At 42.7% G+C, this 20,332-nt stretch overlaps 1 protein-coding gene and 1 non-coding gene across 3 annotated transcripts in view; one reads left to right on the forward strand and one right to left on the reverse strand.

The window, feature by feature from the left end:
* L3MBTL4 (L3MBTL histone methyl-lysine binding protein 4) overlaps positions 1–20,332 on the forward strand; it is a 300,018-nt gene that overhangs the window by 197,210 nt on the left and 82,476 nt on the right. For both annotated transcript variants that reach the window (XM_027088566.1, XM_027088565.1), the window contains exon 13: positions 7,153–7,326. In XM_027088566.1, the coding sequence (XP_026944367.1) occupies positions 7,153–7,326 (174 nt within the window). The remainder of the gene's footprint in view (positions 1–7,152; positions 7,327–20,332) is intronic.
* On the reverse strand, positions 6,811–6,883 carry TRNAR-UCU (transfer RNA arginine (anticodon UCU)). The gene has a single exon. It is a non-coding gene; the product is annotated as a tRNA-Arg (tRNA).

The raw sequence follows: 20,332 nt of genomic DNA on the forward strand, positions 1-20,332 counted from the left end.
AAAATATAAAACCTTCAGAAAACAATTAACAAGGCATTAATAAGTCCTTCCCTATCAATAATTACTTTAAACGTAAATGGATTACATTATCCAATCAAAATACATAGAGTGACTGAATAGATTATTAATAAAACAGCTTCCAAATATATGCTGCCTACAAGAGACTCACGTCAGCTTTAAGGACACACATAGGCTGAAAGTGGAGGGTTGGAAGAAGATATTCCATGAAAATGGTTATCAAAAGAGAGCAGAGGTGTTGTACTTATGTCAGATAAAATAGACTTTCAGTCCAAAACTGTTGTGAGAGACAAGGGTCATCATGTAATGATAAAGTCAATTTATCAAGAAGATATAACAATTGTAAATATATATGGAGTCACCATTAGAGAACCTGAATTTATAAAGCAGATATTAACAGAAGGAGAGCGAGAAATAAATGGAAATTTTAGAATGAAAAATATAATAACCACAAATAAAAGGGATCATTAGTATTATATTTTGTATCAGAATGACTTTTTTAAAACTAAAAACTCATGAGCATTTAATTTGTGCCAGTCACTATACAAGGACCTTGCCTAGATTGTCTCATTTAGTTTTCACAAAAATCCCTGTACTGTCACCATTTTATAGATGAGGAAATGAAAAACAAGCCTCTGGTACTAGTAGCTTTAATACAGTTTTCTAGTTCTTATATCTGTGCTTTTCAATGCTTAACTTGAGTAGTAATTCTCTTCTAACTTCTTAATTGGCCATGTTAGCAAGTTTATAATACGTAGGATGATTTTACAGGCTGAATTACCCCAGAGAAAAGTATTTTTATTTATTTATTTTTTATTTTAAATTTTTATTGGAGCATAGTTGATTTACAGTGTTGTGTTAGTTTCGGGTGTACAGCAAAGTGAATCAGTTATACATATATATCTACTCTTTTTTAGATTCTTTTCCCATATAAGTCATTACAGAATATTGAGTAGAATTCCCTGTGCTATATAGTAGGTCCTTATTAGTTATCTATTTTATATATAGTAGTGTGTATATGTCGATCAGAAAAGTATTTTTGGAGTCAAATTTGTTTCATCCAACTCTTTGAAGTCTGAGTTACATAGTTGTAGACTTCTTTTAACTCTACTTATGAAACTTTTGTTCTTAATATTCATACGTTTTTCTTACTGTGTGCATTAAATTTTCTAGTATTTTTAATGACAATTAAGTGACAATATCAGCTATTTTATGGACAAAAGTTAGAAAGTTTACTGTAATATATCTTGGGTAAACTCACTTTTTTCTTTTTTTGGGGGGTGGCGGGGGGTCAGGTAAACACATTTTAAAGCCTCAGGAATTTGAAGAGAATTGACTCAGACCTTAGAATCTTACATATACCAGTTGGGTTTTGCTCATCTCTGTATTTGAGAACAATGTAATAGAAATTGCGTTATATCCTCAGTAGATACTATAACGTATTCTTGGAACCTTCCTGGTCTATATCCCTGGCCTCTCTCTCTCTCTCTCTCTCTGTATGTATATATAACTCATTTATACTTGCTCACAATCCTCATAGAAGTAAAATCGGTAACAGTTTAAGTCCTATGTTAGCTTTTAAAAGTTTCCATAGAAAGTATTACAGATATTCTATAATTCCAGTAACCTGCATTTCAGTGTTTATCGTGCCTTTCAGTACCATTGGCCAAGAAATCAATATCTTCTTAAGAATAAAATATATTCATTTAACATACTATGTAAGTTTAAGCTACCCACATATTAAAGTTAAATGGCAGTGAGGACAAATGGTCTTCTGTTCACCAGGGAACATCGTGGGTGGGAGGTGGGTGCTGCTCTTAACGCGACAGGTAGGATGTAGGACCTGCCAGCGGGCTGGGGATCTTGGTGTCATCAGGGCCCAAGGCCAGGCTGCAAGGCAGGCAGCATTTATCTTGCTCCCTCCTGTTTCCTGGCTGACCCCCTTCTCTGAGAGTCTCAGCCCCTTACCCTCTGGCAGGGGCAGCATCCAGGACTTTCCTGCGACCTTTGCTGTGGGAGGCCAACCCCTCAGACAGTCTCTTCCGGGAGCGCTTCCCAATACGAGGCCCCCACTCACTCCAACAAGTAAATTCTTACGTTTTGAACCTAAGCGAAGAGACTTTAGCATGTAACCTCCCAGCTCAGATATGTTGTCTTATCTAGGTCTTAGAAAGAAAAGAATATAACTGGATAATAAAATAATTGAGACTAAAATACAAAAGGCAGTGGGCTTCCTGGAGGGGTGGCTTAGTTGCATTAGAGAACTCTTTACAGTTTAACTACATCCCTAATTCCTGGGCTACATGAGGGCATATTCCTAGATCAGGGCTCCTCCTGGGAGCTACTTGCCTTTTTGGGATGACTTCACTTTTCTGGATCAGCAAAAATGTTGTCAGTGACCTGACACTCTTCCTGAAATATTGCTGACCTCTGTGCTTTTATTTATGTTTTGAAGTACAGCACCCAAGGGGCTCTTTCATCTTTGCCATTTTGCTTAAATTTGTAACGCCTCCCTACCCTTATAACGTCATGTCACAGAGAGAAAATGCAAATCAGTACTTGGGAAGGGAGGGAATTCAGAGTCTGGAGGAGGCCGCTCTGGCTGGAAGGACTCTGGTGCCTGAGGCCCCTCCGGCCACCCTGAGGGTGCAGCTGCACAGGGGTTGGGAAGCTACCAATTAGGTGTGTGGTGACAGCTTAGTTATAACCTCGTGGTCCAGACTGTCCATCTCCCAGGATTTGACAGATCATGGCCCATTATTTTCAGCAAAACAAGGTAGTCAGAGAAGCAGGAACCACACTTGCTGCTTGGGTATGAGAAGATGAAAACATTGTAGATACAAGATGTTCATATGGTTGGATGTGCAGAACCTGGAGTCCAAGGGGTTTGGAAATCAGCAGGTGCTATCTAGACTCTTGGAATTGGAGCTGCACGGGAAGAATCCAAAATGAAGGTGGGATCCCAGCCAGTGGGTAAAGCACAGTAGGAGAGAATATCAGGGGGAGAAGCACATAGGCGACTGGCCAGCTGGTATCGGGGAAGCGGGGGGCCTGGCTGCCTAGGTTGGGATTAGGAGGCAGAGGGCCTCCTAATGGGAGATGGCCCGGCAAGAACCAAGTAGGAACGTAGGGCCTCTGTCCCTCGGATCAGGACCGGTCCTGAGAATACGAGGAAACTGCACCGACCTGTGGAATCAGGTGCCCCTGCTGTGGAAGGAAGGAGAATTGAGAGGCTGAGGACCCTCCCGGGCGTGACACCACCTGCCGTGATTCAGTGCCAGCCACTCCAGCCCCCCCCTCCCCGCCCCCTGCCCCATTACAACCAGCAGCGGAGCCCCCAAGGACGCTGCTGCGTCCTTATTTTTCTCTTTCTCCTCAGATGTTAAAAATTCTACTTAAATATTCTGAAAAGCAAAACTAGTATTTTTAATGGCAGCCATTTTTATGTTTCCTTCTGTTTATCAGGAGGGCTACTAGGATCTCAGTTTCCAGTCTCTCCAGAAATCTCTCTTAAAGTTTGTCTGCAGCTGCCGAGCAGTTTTTCACTCATTTAGCGTTCGCCCTCTATTCATCTGTCTTGCTGATGAACTTGGGCCTGACATATTTTATAAATTAGTTGGTTGAACTGTATAAAATTCCCAATATCCTACTGTCTCTGACTTTTAAAAACTGTATAGTTCCTGCTCTCTCTTCCTTCTTTTCCTGCCGACAGCAAACACATGTTGAATTAAGGAGGGATGGGGAGCTGGTCTGCTGCATCAGAAGAACCCCGCCTCCCCCAGGAGGCCCTCTCAGGCCTTCCCTCCTGGCCTGCGGTTTTCATGCCTCCTTATCATGGTCCGTTATGAGCTTAAATTTGAATATGCCACTTACCTGTCTGTCAAGAAGCTATCATTTTACCTTGACCAACAGAGCCTTAAGTCACAGAAATTTCAGCTTATGTCAGCAATTTTCTAAAAAGACTGTGTCTTCAGAACCTTTTCCCCCAGTATTTGGCTAAATCAAAAGTGAGCGTTAAGTAGCTGTATCACACCTAGGACAACCACTTCAATCAGATTTTTCCTATGTGTACAGATTTATGCAGTCACGTATGTTCTTCCAAACACACACACACACACACACACACACGCACGCGTGCGCGCGCATGAGTAAGGGTCTACATGTGCAGGAGGGCAGGCTGACATTTGGGATGTCATCTCTTTAACATAAATATTTCTCTGCATTGAACACAAGTAAGCACAGTGTTGCAATCCAGAAACTTGTTCACAGCAGAGCCCAGGTGGAAAATGGTGCAGACAATGCAACCGAAAGCCCCCTCATCCTGTTCCTTTCGTACCTTCCCTTTGTCTCCCATCATTATCTTCTTTCAGGTTCTCCACCAGCATCTTCTGCAAAATATGTTTTTGTCATTTAATATGGGGTGGGCCAAAAAGTTCGTTTTGGATGTTACGGAAAAACTGGAACGGACTTTTTAGCCAACCCAGAATATTCTTTTGAACGTCATGCTTTTTTCTGATCTGTATAATCCTGAGATACTTTCTCATATGCGCCGCCTCCCACAATCGAGCAATATTCCATTCTACGGATGCTCCGAGGCGTTGCATTTAGTCTTGCATGCCTGAGTACCTGAGAGACAAAGAAGAGCTAGAATGGGATTAGGAAATAAATGAATGTTTAAATGAGTAAAAGAGTGATTAATGAATGAAGATTGAGGGAAACAAAATTTCTCTCAGCTTAAGCAAGTACTGAGCAAGAGGATGAATGGTAGCTTCTACAATCCTGGATAGATAAGCCTGAGGAAGAGACAGCAGGAGTGTCATGCAGTACTAGTCATGTGGGGTAATTACATGGAATTTAGAAAATTCATGACCGTAATGATCATTAAAAAATCTCAAATTGGGAGTATATATTAGATGGATAGCAAAGCTTCTGAGTGGTAGTGTCTTCATGAAAACTCAGCTGTGCTTAAAATAAACATTTCCCCATCTCCCTTAGGTTAGCCTAATGCCTTTCAATTTTCATCTGCAGAAAGTTCTTTCTAAAAATCTCCCTTAAATCTCATATGCTGCAGCCTAAACCAGTTGGTCCTGCTGGAAACTGCTTTATCACCTCTGCACTTCTCATCCAGGACCCAGCATGGGCTGACTTATTTTCCCCTAGACATTAACCGTGGCAAACCCTGTACTGCTTTCCCTGTGAATGCTTGCCTTGGCTACACTTTGCACAAAAATTACATTCCTTTTCTTTGATGGTGCTAAAAATGTTTTCCCACTTCTGCCCACGTGATTGATGCTAATAATTAAGTGATTTATTTTGGGGTTTCCCAAGAAGGTGCCCGGTAACTTTGGGAAATTGCTTATCCTGTGTGAGCCTGTTTTCTAACCTAGAAAAAAATATGTCAATGCCATCTTTGGGTATTTAGTACTAAATATTAGAGATAATATATGTAAAACACCTTGTATTGCAATGGGTCCATGTAAACACTCAATAGGGGTAGCTTTTGTTCTTATTATAAATTGTATTTATTCGTATATATCCCAACTTCTTCACTAGATTTATATTCTCCAAAGTGCTTAGCATGTAGCACATGCTCAGTTAGTGGGTTGTTGAATCAATAACGGAATAAACTAAGAAGTAGTGCCAATTAATATTAACTACAGAACATGCATCCACAGGGGCGCCCCTGTCTGGCAAAGTACAGGTCCACCCTGGCATATTGGGCAAGGCTGGTGTGTTATCAGAACCACCCCATCCCAAAGTCCAGAAGGCCCGTTCTAGATCCAGGTTGGTACTAAAGTCCTCTGAGGTTAGACTGTGTATAAGTGCTCCCTGGAAAACTCAAATCTACTGTAAAACAGAGGAAAACTGCATTGCTCCCTGATTTTATCATGACTTTAAAATACCAAAAGCAAACTTTCACATATCAGAAAGGATTTATTGTGCACCATATACCAGCAAATTTATAGTAAGCAGGAAGTGAGTTCCTAAAAAAAGAGCCAACTGCCAAGGTACTGATGCATCTGAGTCTGTGCTCCCCAAATGTAAAGGATGACAGCACTGTCGTAATGAGAGCAGCTACCGTGTGTGTGTGTGTGTGTGTGTGTGTGTGTGTGTGTGTGTGTGTGTGTGTGTGTGATTCCTCGTGGTCACAACAGCCCGTAGGAGCTGGATCTGATTTTCCCATTTCACTGGAGGGGAACTGGAGCTCGGTGGACCAGCTCCCTCAGGGTTGTGGGCGGGGAACCGTCTTGCCTGGTTGGCCCCTGACAGCATCTGCCTGGTTCCCGGCAGCACAGAGATTGGGGGCCTCTGGGGACAGGAACGTGGGCACAAAAATCTACCAGAGACAACCGATCACCTGTGGCAGGAGCCAGAGCCTCTGCCCTGAGCCTGCTGTCAGCCTCCTAACACATCCTGGAGTCAGGATTCAGCCTTGACTGTGGTCTCTCCTCTTTCACCCACAACCGGCCCTTCACATTCAAACACAAAACTTCCTAGCTGGTTTCAGGAGGATGAAGCAGTCATCCAGATACAGTATTTCTGGGTACATGAATGATAAGAAGTAAAAGCATGATATTCTCTGATTACTGGTAAAGATGTTTAGTTACCCCATAGTATTTTGTGATACAGGTAGTCAAATTAGAGCTTGAATATTGGAGGATACAAACTGAGTTAGGTGTTTACATGACATTTTCGCTGCTCCATTGGATGTACACCTTTAGGTTATTCTTAGATTTTTAAGGTTTTTTTTTTTTTTTTTTTTTTTTGGCCTCACGGCATATGGGATCTTAGTTCCCCGACCAGGGATCGAACCCAAGCCCTCTGCGTTAGAAGCGCAGAGTCTTAACCGCTGGACCACCAGGGAAGTCCTTTAGATTTTTAAGTTTTTTAGATTGTGAAAACCGTATTGCTGATGACTGTACCTGTAATGTCTGCTGACTGGTGTCTATGGTCTGGCACCTGAGATCTTCGCAAAGGACAATATGAAAAGAAACTTAACCTGAGTGTGTTCAGTGAAAGGAGAATGTCTCTATTCAGCTTTTCAATAGTGGATGTATGTCTGTTGCAATGACAGTACAGCCCTGATGTATCACCCTAAACTGACACCTGTGCTCTCATTTTTATACAAACCAGTGCCTTTGGCTGCCCGTATTCGGACATGAACTTGAAAAAGGAGGCAACGCTTCACGATCGTCTGCGAGAACAAACACAGGCAAACGTGGACTCAGACTCTGCACATTCAAAATCGAAAAACCTCTGTAGTTTGAACTTCAATGGAAAACATGAAAAGGTGAAGAGCCAGTCCAGGTAAGGAACTTCTGAAAATGTGAACCAGAGAGTAAAGTGTGTAGAACAGAAAAGAACAAACTTGTGGGTAATAATAGTTTCTTGTGTTTCTTCAAAATCTTTCTTTATTCTGTATATTATTGTGTTCACTGGCTCATAGAATTCATCTAAGCCTTGACATTTATTTGAAAAATATTTTTTCTTACTTCATCCTCAAAAATTTGAATTTACCTCTAAGTGTAGATATTACATGTAGGCAACAGAAAGCAAATCTCACGTGTAAATTCTGTAAGACTCCCTGTATCTCTGGAGTCATCTCACAGGTGGCATCTCTCTGGGCACGTGGCCCAGTGTTCGCATCCTCTTGGTCCCATCAGGATCCCCTTGCTCACCTGGTACTTGTCATCTTTAATCCAAAAGTCCCTCAGGTACGATTTCCTTACTCTGAATAGTTCCTGTTTCGATTTATCAATGGCACATCATCCTTTTGTTCCTAAATGTAAACTTATGACTTTAAGGATCAGTTCTCAATTTTTATTTACTTATAATCATTTTCTAAGAAGCTACAGATGCAACCTTATTTGCTCTTTTTTAACCTAAATGAGTAAATAAATAACATTTTAAGATAAAAGTTTCATCCTCCATGCTGGGAATTATAAACACAGGAGAATCTAATTACAAGTAAACAACTGGAGACCCGACGGAGATGGAGCCATGAAAGGCTCGGCAGAGGTGAGAAGTGGGTGTTTTTCAGGCCCCGCTGCAGGCAGAAGGCGCTGGCATTCAAGGTTGAGCTTTCGAGGAGCTGCTATGGGAGGGGCTGCTGGTTCTCCGGACCACCATCACCCACCCCCGGCCCCCCACAGCCCTCGCCCAGCCCTGCCCTTCCCGTCCAGCACGTGGGAGAGGAATGTGCGTGCCTCTCTCTGCGAGGGCAGACTTTCCAGGAACCCCTTTCTGCCCTTTCACCCTTCAGTCCCAGCGTGGATGCTCCTTTACTGTCAAGGTCTGTTCACTGGGAGAGTTTGGCTCCTAGGACACACTTTTCACGTGGAGTTTACATCCTGGACTGTGCCTTTTCTTCTTTTTATAGAGCATCTAGGCGACGTTGCATTTTCGTTAAGCAGCTGATTTTGAGCGTGGTCACTGTGCACGGGGCCACCCGTCACCCTCCGCAGCGCGCGCCCCATCCTCTTCCTCCGGGTACCGCACAGCCCCTCTGCCGCATGTTATCTTGGTTTTCTCCTTTGCTGTACACCCACTCCTCTTGCCGGAACTGTACGGGGTCTAGTTTTTCTTTACTGCTTTTCACACCCACACCATTTACAACTTCAAGTGGCTGAGAGCTCGAACAGCTTTTCCATTTCCTAGTTGAGGGAGTTTTTTCTTTTTTTTTTTAAAACTGTTTTCCAGGGAACAGCGCTTGTTTATTCCAGAGACCAGTGCATCCATTTGCTGTTACTCTTTTTGTTCTGTTATCTTTCTTCCCCCCAAATAAAAACTCAGCCTCTCTTGTGAACATTTTAGACATTCATCCCCAATGTCAAAAGTCAGAGAGAATAAACAGCTCTTTGAACTGTTTTAAAAAACGATGACTCCGTCGTGTTCTCTCGGAGGTGAGCCCGGCCTTTCTCTTCAGCACAGGTGTACGGCTCCCCCGTCCCTAACTCGCCTTTCAATACATCGTTGTGTGCTTTACCGTTTTGAGGGGTTTTTGCACTGAAATGTGTCAAATAAGCATAATTACTACAGATAGAAAAAGCAGAGAATGTTAGTTGATAACCAAGCAAAACAATTACACATGATCCTATTGTATCAGATCCTGTTTCATGAATGCACAGAGCTGTGTGAGCGGCTGCGCGGAAGAGGGAGAGTCTCACGGTCCACATCTCGAATTGTTAAGCCTTCTTTTTCTTTCACATCCCAAGACCAAAGCCATTCTTGCACTCCAATCCCCGTCTTCTTTTTTTAAACCAGTCGTCACAACAAAACGATGTTCGGGTCAAGTGGTCTTGGCAGTAGTACTCACTTTGACCTACTTCCATCCCCATGACCTCCTGTTCACAGTCCAGAATTCCAGCTCAAAGACAAAAAGAACAAGGAAATCGACAAGGAAGAATATGTAGGCTAATGATGAGCAGCTAAAATTTATTTCAACTCTTCTCACAGTTTACTTGTGGTAATCTCCTGAGGCTGCCTCTCCTCTAACCCAAACCTTTGCTCTTAAAATCACAAGATACCGTGTACAGGTGGAGGAGAATGTTTAAATCCCATCTCTCCTCTTCTACATGCCGAGGAAAAATAATTTGTGGTTGGCACGTGTCCAAGGATAGACAAGGGGGTGAAATGAGTGAAAATCAGGTCTTTAATTTCCTCTGGCGTCCAGTGTATCCATGGTCTCTGAGCCCTGGACAAGCCTGCTCTAACTTCTCACACAAGCAACGCTGTCACCTTAGCATCTCCAGGCTTCTTGCAATTCCAGTGCAAAATATAAAATTATCTCTTGACCTTCTTACAAAATCAATTAGATGCTGCCCAAAAGTTTAGGGAATTGTGTATTTTCCTTAACTGCATCCCAGTTTTGTGTTTAGTTTTAAAAAGCATGTTTGTTCTCATGTTAATCTTTGGAGAGGGAGTTGTTATTAGTACATTTTAAGTCTCCATGATTTAGCAGTGGAAATAGTCTGTTTATGTTCACATTTTCTTAGTAGAGGGTCACGTTATGAATTCGAGCGCATTATATACTACTAAATGTTTATGGGATTCATCTTCACAGTAGTACGACTGCATGTTAATATAAGTTTAAAGAGTCAGATTCACATTAGGTCGCCATTACTGAAAAACTGTTATGCTGTGGGCTTCCCTGGTGGCGCAGTGGTTGAGAGTCTGCCTGCCGATTCAGGGCACACGGGTTCGTGCCCCAGTTCGGGAAGATCCCACGTGCCGCGGAGCGGCTGGGCCCATGAGCCATGGCCGCTGAGCCTGCGTGTCTGGAGCCTCTGCTCCGCAACAGGAGGGGCCACAACAGTGAGAGGCCCGCATACCTCAAAACAAACAAACAAACAAACAAACAACTGTTATGCTGTAAATATATTCCCTCTTTTGGTGCTAGTAGAGTGATTAGTACTATATTCATGGTGCATTAAGCGGAGGCAAATGACCTTAACACTTGAGCATCTTTCATCTGGGAACGTACTCTAGGGTGGATACCTTAATTTGTTTGACAGTTTATAGTTTTCAGATACATTACCTTTAAAGTTTCCCATAATCTTGTGATTTAGGCAAAACAGACATTATTGTCATTATATTGTATATGTTATATATACATATATACAACTATATATATGTTGTATATATAGTATTGTCACTTATTGATGAAGAAGTAGAGGTTCTTACTAGTAGCTAATCCAGGACATAGGTCTTCTGGTTAAATCCAGCATATTCTTAGTTCAGTAAACTGATAATGGCAACAAGAGATTTCTCAGCAGTAATACTAATACTGATATCATACACTTACTAGCTTGTGCTGCAAAGCGTTGTGCTGAACAGTTCACATACATGGTCTTGGGAATTTTATTTCATCCTCACAACAACTCTGGTTTTATAATGTAGGCACCTGGAGATTCAGAGAGGTTAGGCAAAGCATGCAGGACCACACAGATAATTAGTAGAAAAGGTGAGGTCTGAGTCCAGAACTACCTGACCCTAAATCCTATACATGTTTTCAATGGCATCAGGCTGGCAAAAGGATGGCAGTTGGAGGCTCTGAAGATGCCTGGCTGGGTTTATGTTTAGACTTTCTACTGCTCTTCAGGATTCTCAGGGTCATCTTGTGAGGCATTTATTTCTTATTTTGTGAACACAGAACTGCTGAAGGGGAAGAATCTCAACCATGTTTGCCCCAAACTGTTTATTCTTATGTATACTATATAATGCAAGTCTTCCACCTGAACACGTTTCTTTGTACTAGGTACTAAAGGCTTTGATCTGCAACGGGGGAATAAAATTATACTCATCAGACAGTTTCATCATAAGAAAATTACTTGAAATGCAGCTCCCTCCCCACGCCCTATATTACGTCAGCTGGCTTCCCCGGGCCTGTGTAGGACATTTTGTCCAGTCCCCTTCCCCGTCCACCTGGGTATTCTTTAAGAACAACTTCTGCCTCTAATTTACACAGTCGGCAGGACCATTAGTTAAAAAAGCTGTCATATTCAATCACGGCTATTAAGAAAACCTAAGAAAATGCCTAATATAGCTCAGTTTGTTTTTCATAACGCCTGCCATATTATAAGTTTTACGTACTTCCCAAAGGCCTATATAGACAGTAAAAATGGCTGGGAAAGATTATGGTCATCGCAGAGAATGGCAGGCAGTGGAGTAGTTCCTTAATGATCCTCATAGTAAACTGCTCAGCTATGAGCCAACTAGCTTGTTTGCACGACTCAGATTACCTTCTATGAGGTCCGTTCTCAGAATTTAACCAGTGTTAGCCGGTTGTTTCGTGTATGAACCTTCCAAGTCCTTAAAGAGGCTTCCTTGAGTCCGTCAGCCTTTGATCTTGCTCCTTCCCATGTAAATTCTCTGCTTTCGGAGGCCAAGCCTCTGGGCGTCCACTCATGCCCTGTCACCATCCACAGTCGTGTTCTTCTTCCTGCGCGGGTGCCTTTGTTCCCATTCTTCCTGCCTCCTCTACTCCTGCTGCGTGTTCTCTTCTCCAAGGCTCATCTCTGTCTTGAAACTTTCCACAGCAGTTCAGCCCGTGTGAGCTTCTTGACCTTAGAGATGGTGTTTTACACATCTGTGTATTTTTCACGTCTAGTTCAATGCCCGACGCTTAGCCGGCACTTGACAAATCAAATAGATGTTGAGCACCCGTGCGGTGCCAGGACTCTGCTGGGCCCTGGGGTGTGGATCGGATGAGAGCGAGGCCCCTTCCTTGTGCTTTGGGTCTGCTCCACGCTTTGTGTCTCCTTGAGCCTTTTTGATACTTGTTTTGCACATGTGCCTTGTTTTCTCAAAAAGATTGGACGCTGCTAAGGAGCGAGAAGCAGTTTTTATTATGCTTGCATTTTTCCTTCACCACTGTTCGCATTATAGTTCTTAGTGAATCGTAGCTGACTGATTCAGGTACATACATACATTTGTTTTCCCATAACAGTCTCAATGTCTTTACCTGTAAAATGAATACAATATCCGAGGCTTAGATTTTTGAACAGAGGTGTATAGATGCAGATAGATAGAGATGTATGACTGGGCCTGGAACATAGTAGAAACTATTGAAATAATAATTCCATATCTTTCTTCCATTTTTATAAAACTTGTTGATCTTAAAGTCTTGCAGTTGGACTGGTTCTAGCTGTGTCTGTAGCACACATCTTGGCACCAAACATAGAAATTTAGCCCTTTGTTTATTTATTCGGAACTAAAGTAAACTCCTTAATCAAGTGAGCAGTGATCAAAACACCGGGACACCCAGGGTCCTCAGGGTCTGTGGAGGACTGTGGTTGGACAGGAAGCCCCCGGCCGTCCGGACAGCCCCCTCCCACTCCATACTTCCAGCTAGACTCTGAGGGACCTCCAGCCAAGTGTGACGATCCTGGAGCTCTACAGTTGGAAAAGGACTCAGAAGGTTATCTCATCCAGCTTCTACAACAGAGAAATAAGGTTGTTAAAGTCAAGCATTTAGTCCCTCATTGACACTGTCATTAGTGGCAGCCCCGAGCCCTCTGACCCCGGGTCATTGCTCTGCTCACCATCCCATCCCTCCTCCTCCCCCAGAGTGAGGTCAGAACAGAGCCGGTTTATGGCGTTATAAATAACTGAACAGCACGTACCTCCCTGAATGCAGGATCCGGACCATAGCCGTTCATTTATTCATCATTTATCCATTGAACAAACCCTTAGAAAGGCACTGTTCCAAACTCCAGTGAGACAGCATTTAAGAAAACAGACTAAAATCCTTGTTCTGTTCTTTTTTTTTTTTTTTTGCGGTACGCGGGCCTCTCACTGCCGCGGCCTCTCCCGTTGCGGAGCACAGGCTCCGGACGCGCAGGCTCAGCGGCCACGGCTCACGGGCCCAGCCGCTGCGCGGCACGTGGGATCTTCTTGGACCGGGGCACGAACCCGCGTCCCCTGCACCGACAGGTGGACTCTCAACCACTGCGCCACCAGGAAAGCCCTAAAATCCCTGTTCTTATTAAGCTTTCACTTAGTGGTACGAAAACCCACGCTGGTAAGTGGCGGGATGAGGATCCGAACTCAGGCAGGACGGCTTGTCCCCGCAGCCCAGGCACTGAGCTAGTTCACTCATGGCACTGATGTTTCTTCATCCAGCGGGTACGTGCGGAGCGTCTGCTGTGGCCCAGGGGTCCCGTACCCGCGGGGAGCGTATTTTCAGGGAGAGGAGGCAGAGGAGGGAAAACAGAGATAAACCAAATGGAAGAGAGACTCACAGACTGTGGTAACTGACAAGGAGTGAAAGGGGACCTTGGTCTCAGCAGTTACGCACCTTAAATTCTTGGAGACCCTAGGCAGATCCAGGCCATTAAGACAAGTTAAAGGGTTCTGTTGACTGTTTTGCAAATTGAAACCGAAACCAGCCTGTCAAAGATCAGCTCAGGGGTGTAGACAGAAGCTGTGATGCGATGAGAGGACCTGGCCTCCTGGATTCCACTTGCCTCTGTGCCTCTGGCACCTTCATTGTAGTCTTGTGTTTCTAAACAAATTTATAGTCTTGCTAAAATTTGATAAAATAACCAGTGTATGCCTTAGAAAGATCTTTTAAAATGTCCTTCTATGCTGATTTTCATGAGGCATTTTATGATTTATTGTGGATCTCTGGATTTCTGGAATCCTGCCTTGGCTCAGGCCCTTAGTAATTAAATGCTGAGAACAGTGTGTGCTAAAGTGTCTGTGGTTTCTTCCGTCAAGGAAATATTGGTGTTCCCAATCCCCAGAAAAACAAAACTTTGTTGCCTAAGCAACAGTGGGCATTTTTTCTCATCCACATACTTCATCTGGCTTTAAAATAATTGTTTTCTATTTATTGTAAATAGCAAAGTTGTGATATTTAACGTCAGTTTTTTCTTATAACTAAAGCAATGCTTGTGTATTATAGGAATATTAGAAAATATAGATTAGTAAGAAAAAATAAAAGTTGAAAACATTATTAATACTCAGGTGTTTTCCTATCAAACAGCATAACTTGTAGTCTTATAAAAATATGATAAAATTCCCACTGCAATAATTCGGGTAATATAGAAGTTTTTAAGAATAATAATTTCTCACTCTCCACTCCTTAACTCTAATGCTGCATCCCAAGGTTACTTGTGTGAATAGATTTTCATGTTCTTTTCTACTCTTTTTCTGTTTACATATACATACAGATATGCAGATACACATTCATTCTTTTTTTTTAACATCTTTATTGGAGTATAATTGCCGTACAATGTTGTGTTAGTTTCTGCTGTATAACAAAGTGAATCAGCTATTTGCGTACATATATCCCCATATCCCTTCCCTCTTGTGTCCCCCTCCCACCCTCCCAATCCCACCCCTCTAGGTGGTCACAAAGCACCGAGCTGATCTCCCCGTGCTATGCAGCTGCTTCCCACTAGCTATCTATTTTACATTTGGTAGTGTATATATGTCCATGCCACTCTCTTATTTCGTCCCAGCTTACCCTTCCCCCTCCCCGTGTCCTCAAGTCCATTCTCTACGTCTGCGTCTTTATTCCTGTCCTGACCCTAGGTTCTTCAGAGACATTTTTTTTTTTAGATTCCATATATATGTGTTAGCATACGGTATTTGTTTTCCTCTTTCTGGCTTACTTTACTCTGTATGACAGATTCTAGGTCCATCCACCTCACTACAAATAACTCAATTTTGTTTCTTTTTATGGCTGTCACTCTTTTTTTTTTAATTACATTCATTTTTTGTTAATGTTTCTTTGAAGGTTAGCTTGTATCACTCTGGACAGCTTATAATATAACCCTGTTGAACACGGAGGAAGGATGCTGTGTTCCTGAAAGTTTAACACAGGAGCAAACCTTTAAAGCACCCAGACATTCAACACTGAGGCTTTAATAACATACACACATATTTTATCCCAAGTTCACAATGGAGTTCTGAACAAGGCACCTGTAAATAAGTCAGCATTTATGACCAGAAGAAAAATACTCTGGTCTTGGACTTTTATTTTTATATGGAAAAGTTATAAAGACCTAAGCAACTAAGTCTACCCACAAAGAAAAAACAAATTTGCCTTCTTCCTTATGGAAAGCCATGTGAAAACATTAATTGTTGGCTCAAAGAAAGTCTGACGATAAAAGATATTAGCTCAAAAATATGTCTTATTTATTTGACCACCTGTCATGAATAATTTGCCATGTCAACACAGGTGGATTCAATGCACTGTTTTTAATAACTGTATCATATTCCGTAGTGTGGACGAACTTATTCAACTCATTCCCCTATTGACAGGTATTTAGGTTGTTTCCAGTATTTTTCCTCTTATAAATAATGCTGCGGTAAACATTTTCACAAGTATGCATATCGTTTATTGATGCTTTATAATGCAGTATTCTTTAAAGTTTAATTACCTTTTATTGACAAACTAAACATATCATATGAATTCTTCTTTCTGTTGGTGGAGTCTTGCAGGTCCTCGATCCATTTGCTTTACTGTAAATAAGTTCACATTTACCCACGTCCTTACACACGAGAGCACATAGGTGTGGATGCACATAGGAAGCGTGTGCGGTACTCGTAACCTGCCCGCAGCCTGCACCCCAGCTCATCACCCTCCAGCCCCACCACTGATTCTTCTTACTCCCACCCTCCATGTGTCTGTGCCTTTGCAGGGTCCCTCTCTGCACATCACTCAGTAAAACTTGCTTCGAGGCCTGGTTCAAGCTCATGTCCTCCTGAAGGTGTTCTCTCACCTCTCGGACCTTTAAAGCAGAAAACCCTCTCCTTGTGACTCCATCGTGGTTTCTTCATCTCTTCCTTGCGGCCCTTCTCTCAGTCTGCTCTGTGTGAAGGGAGGCGGTGGACACACCTGTATCCTCAGATAGATTATGTCTCTTGGTGACAGACACCACCTCGGCCGAATGTGACACCTGCAGGTAGGAAAAGCTCAAAGAAATGTTGGCTGGACTTGGAAAGTTTGTCTAAAAATAAAAAGCAGTCGGAGCCCAATATTTGCTTTCCAAGTCCCATTATAAGTTATACCTAAATACAATTGTTAGGGCAGTTTTGGGGAAAAATAGCCATGTGAAACAATCACAGATTGTGTGTGTATTTTTGGCCTCAGGGACCTTTTCCTTATAGAACAGGAGTCAGCAAACCTTTTCTGTAAAGGGCCAGATAGTGAGTATTTTAGGCTCTGCTGGCTGTAAGATCTCTGCTACAGTTGTTCATTGTAGCATGAAAGCAGCCGTACACAGTAAGTAAACTGATGAGCATAGCTGTGTTCTAATAAAACTTCATTTATGAAAACAGCCTACGGCAGGATTTGCCTCATGGACTGTAGTTTTCCAACTCATGTTCTAGAAGGTGTTTATTTACATGTAGACTAACCTGAGTTAAATTCAAATTCTTGCTCTTCTACTTGCTGTGTGACTTTGGGCAAGCTACTTAACCTCTCTGTCTTTTTCAACACACACTTATAAGATTAATATTACCTCCTTCGTGTTAGGCATGTGGTTCAGGCCTAGCATTTATTGAGCACAAAGCAGTAACCACTGATTTGCCTCATTAAAAGTAGTGGAAGCATAGAAGGAGGGTCAGAGAACATGCAGCTCCTATTTTCAAGGAAGTGGCAAAATCCTAAGGAAAAGGCAAGTCATTTGGAAAAACAACAGATAGTAAAGACCAACGGATAGTAAAGATAGTAAAAACAATGGGATGGCAGCGGCATGTCTCTAACACAAACACTGATAGTCACGTGCACTCCTCTAAAATGAATCACAGACAGACAGACAGATGGGTAGCTTGACACTTGCTGCAGCAATAGCAATTCTATTAACAAAAGGTTTTGAAGGTTGTTCAGATGCTGGAGCTATTATGACTACATAGAAGGTGGAGGCTGGGCTTTAAGAAGAATTGGTGAAATGGTCAGAGCTGAGATTTTAGTGGTATTACCTTTTCAGCTAACATGCAAAGAAATATTAATCTTCAGCACGTGACTGGCCTGATCACCTCCAGACATTTCTGACCATGTGCAGTAGATTCTCCCAAGGCCAGGGCTGCGGTGGCTTCTTTCACGGCCATCGAGATAAAGCCCGAGTGCTTGAGAGCAGCGTGCCAGGCCTCCCCAGCTCCGCTCTAGCCAATTCCTTTAGCCCCACCTCTGGTCCTTCCTTTCCTCGCACAGTGCAGATGCTTCAGCCCCATCAGCTGAGGGGATTATTCGTGTCCCCAAATGCTCTCCTTTCCATTTTGCTCCTGCTTGGTCTGTGCCGCTCCTGCTTTCCTCCCACCCTCATTCCCTGGACCTTCGTGGCCCCATCGGTCACCCACGTCCCCATCCTTTCAGGACAGACCCGGCTGCATCCCCAGCCTCCTCCCGACCAACTTGCACAGAGCCGCACCCTCCCTCCAGCCCCCCGGGAACACTACTGTCCTCCCCCTTCTCTCCCCTACCTGTGTCAACAGTCTCCAGCCCCAGGCCGTCTGTAGACACTCAGGAAACCCTCCGTTCCTGCCAGATGATGTGTAGGGTAGAAGGAAGCCTGGATTTGGAGTCCGCTGAGTTTGCGCTCTGGCTCCACCACTGACTCACTGTGCCCCCAAGATGGGCAGGTGGCTTAATATTTCTGAGCCTCAGTTTCTTGATTCACAGGCTGCTGCACCCACCTTATAGCGTTTTTGTGAGAATGAAATGAGGTTAAATGAAATGAAGAACCTGGGAGTCCTTAGGAGGCACCTGCCTCACTCAGGAGATGTAACGGAATCTGAACAGTTTACAGCAGGGGGCCCCAACCCCCGGGCCAGGGACCAGTAGCCATCTGAGGCCTGTTAGGAACCAGGCTGCACGGCAGGAGGTGAGCCGCAGGCGAGCCGGTGAAGCTGCATCTGCCGCTGCCCGTCACTGCCCGTCACTCGCGTTACTGCCTGAACCATCCCCAGCCCTGCCTCCTTCTCCACCCCCCACCCCCCACCCACCCCACCCCCACCGCAGTCCTGGGAAAAATTGTCTTCCATGAAACTGGTCCCTAGTGCCGAAAAGGTTGGGGACCGCTGGTTTACAGGGTTTGACTTGGTGTATCTCCCTGGTGATGTAATAATTTTGAAAGCAAGAACTATTCCTAAATATATCTGTGATTGATTGCAACACCTTGCATTTTTTTAAAAAGCCAGTCAGTAAATTTATTTGATTTAGTTTTAAATTGCTTTATAAAATCCTCGTCAGTTATGTAAGGCATACTGGCTTCTTTTTTTTTTTTTTTAATTTTGTAAGATAGAGCTGCCATCTTCATCAGCTTGTATTTGCAGAGGGATGCTTTCAGATGGTTTGAAAATCAACTCAAGTTTCATACAATTTGTAAAGTTTGGGGGGAAATACCTAGCTATTTGCCAAAAAGATGTAAGGAGAGCTGAAATTGTTCTCTTCTTTTCCATCTTATCCTTTGCAAAATGACTTTACTGTGCACACGTGCCTCTGACATCCCGTGTTGACCAGCTCTCTCCCCCAGAGGCTCGCTGCTTAGGGCTAAGCCCTCCTTCCATTAATGTTCTTCCCTACAAGAATGTAGATAAATCCTGATGAGATATATAAATAATTTTACAGTATGTATTATATATATAATGAAATTAAGCATATGGAATTAATAAATATTCCATATATTTTTATGCATGACCATGATGCATGAGAGTTTGTAGACTATGTTATATTGTTTCACTGATTGTTCCAAACAAACCCTGTAAGGCAAGTACTGGCTTGGTTTTGCAGGTTGGGAAGCTGAGGCTTCTAGAATCTAATTGCTTACTCTGGGCCTCAAACCCAGGGCACAGGGACTAAGACACAGACTCAGGTTTTGGGTGGACTGGTCTCTGCTTGCACCGCAGGAGATTAACTACCTGAGGCTGGTGTGTGCCACAGTGGCTGTGTGGGACCTTCTTTTAAGGTCCAAAGGTGGGATTTCAACAGAAATTCTTTTTCAGTTAATTGCTTTTTTGATTAAAAAACTCTTCATGGTTAAAAAGTATCTGATTAATAGAATGTGTTTTTATCATGACATACACGTTTTTGGAACATACAGATAAAATTGCCTCAAATTATGTACCAGTCACTTAGGTTTGTATGTAAGATTTTAGTAACTGAATCAGTTTCCTCATCTAAAACAAAAACTGAAACAGTACTGGCATGCCTACCTTAATGGCTTGTCAGTGAAGATAAAAAGAGAGAGCAGTTATCCAAGTGCAATTAAAATATATTTGCCAAGCAAGGTATTATAATTTTCATTAAAATCGTAAATACTGCAGATAAATTAATGAACCATTTCAAGTTCTGTCTACCTAAAATTAGTTACTAGGTAATTAGCAACACTGGAAAAGTTTCATTTCAGAAACTTCCATGTTCATTACAAACTATGAGCCTCAAGTTTTAATGAAGTTCCGTGATGAAAGAGTTACAGAATTAGTCCTTGCTGTATTCTGGAGCATTTTAAAAGTTAATTAATTCTCTGACATTCGACAGTGTAACTAAGTTACTTTGTACTATTGTTTGAGCACAATGTCTATAATCTTTTGATTAAAATAAGCACAGAAATCATCAGTAGCAATTATTATTTACTACCTACCACACCATCACCTACCATCCCTAATAGCTCCTCCTCAGAATCTGAAGAGGTTATTCTCCAGAGAGTTTTAGAAACTTTTTGCTATAATAGAACAGGGTGTTGGGAGCTTTCAAGTTTCAGGTTTCAAACTTCCAGTTTCTGAACAAAAGTGTATTTTTAAATCTTAAATTGAAGAAAAATTCTAACAAGGCTCTGTGCAGCAAAAGTACCTGCTAATTCAC

This window comes from Aethalodelphis obliquidens, unplaced genomic scaffold, assembly GCF_003676395.1.
Source record: "Aethalodelphis obliquidens isolate GAN/ISIS:26980383/991018 unplaced genomic scaffold, ASM367639v1 scaffold63, whole genome shotgun sequence".
Taxonomy (NCBI): domain Eukaryota; kingdom Metazoa; phylum Chordata; class Mammalia; order Artiodactyla; family Delphinidae; genus Aethalodelphis; species Aethalodelphis obliquidens.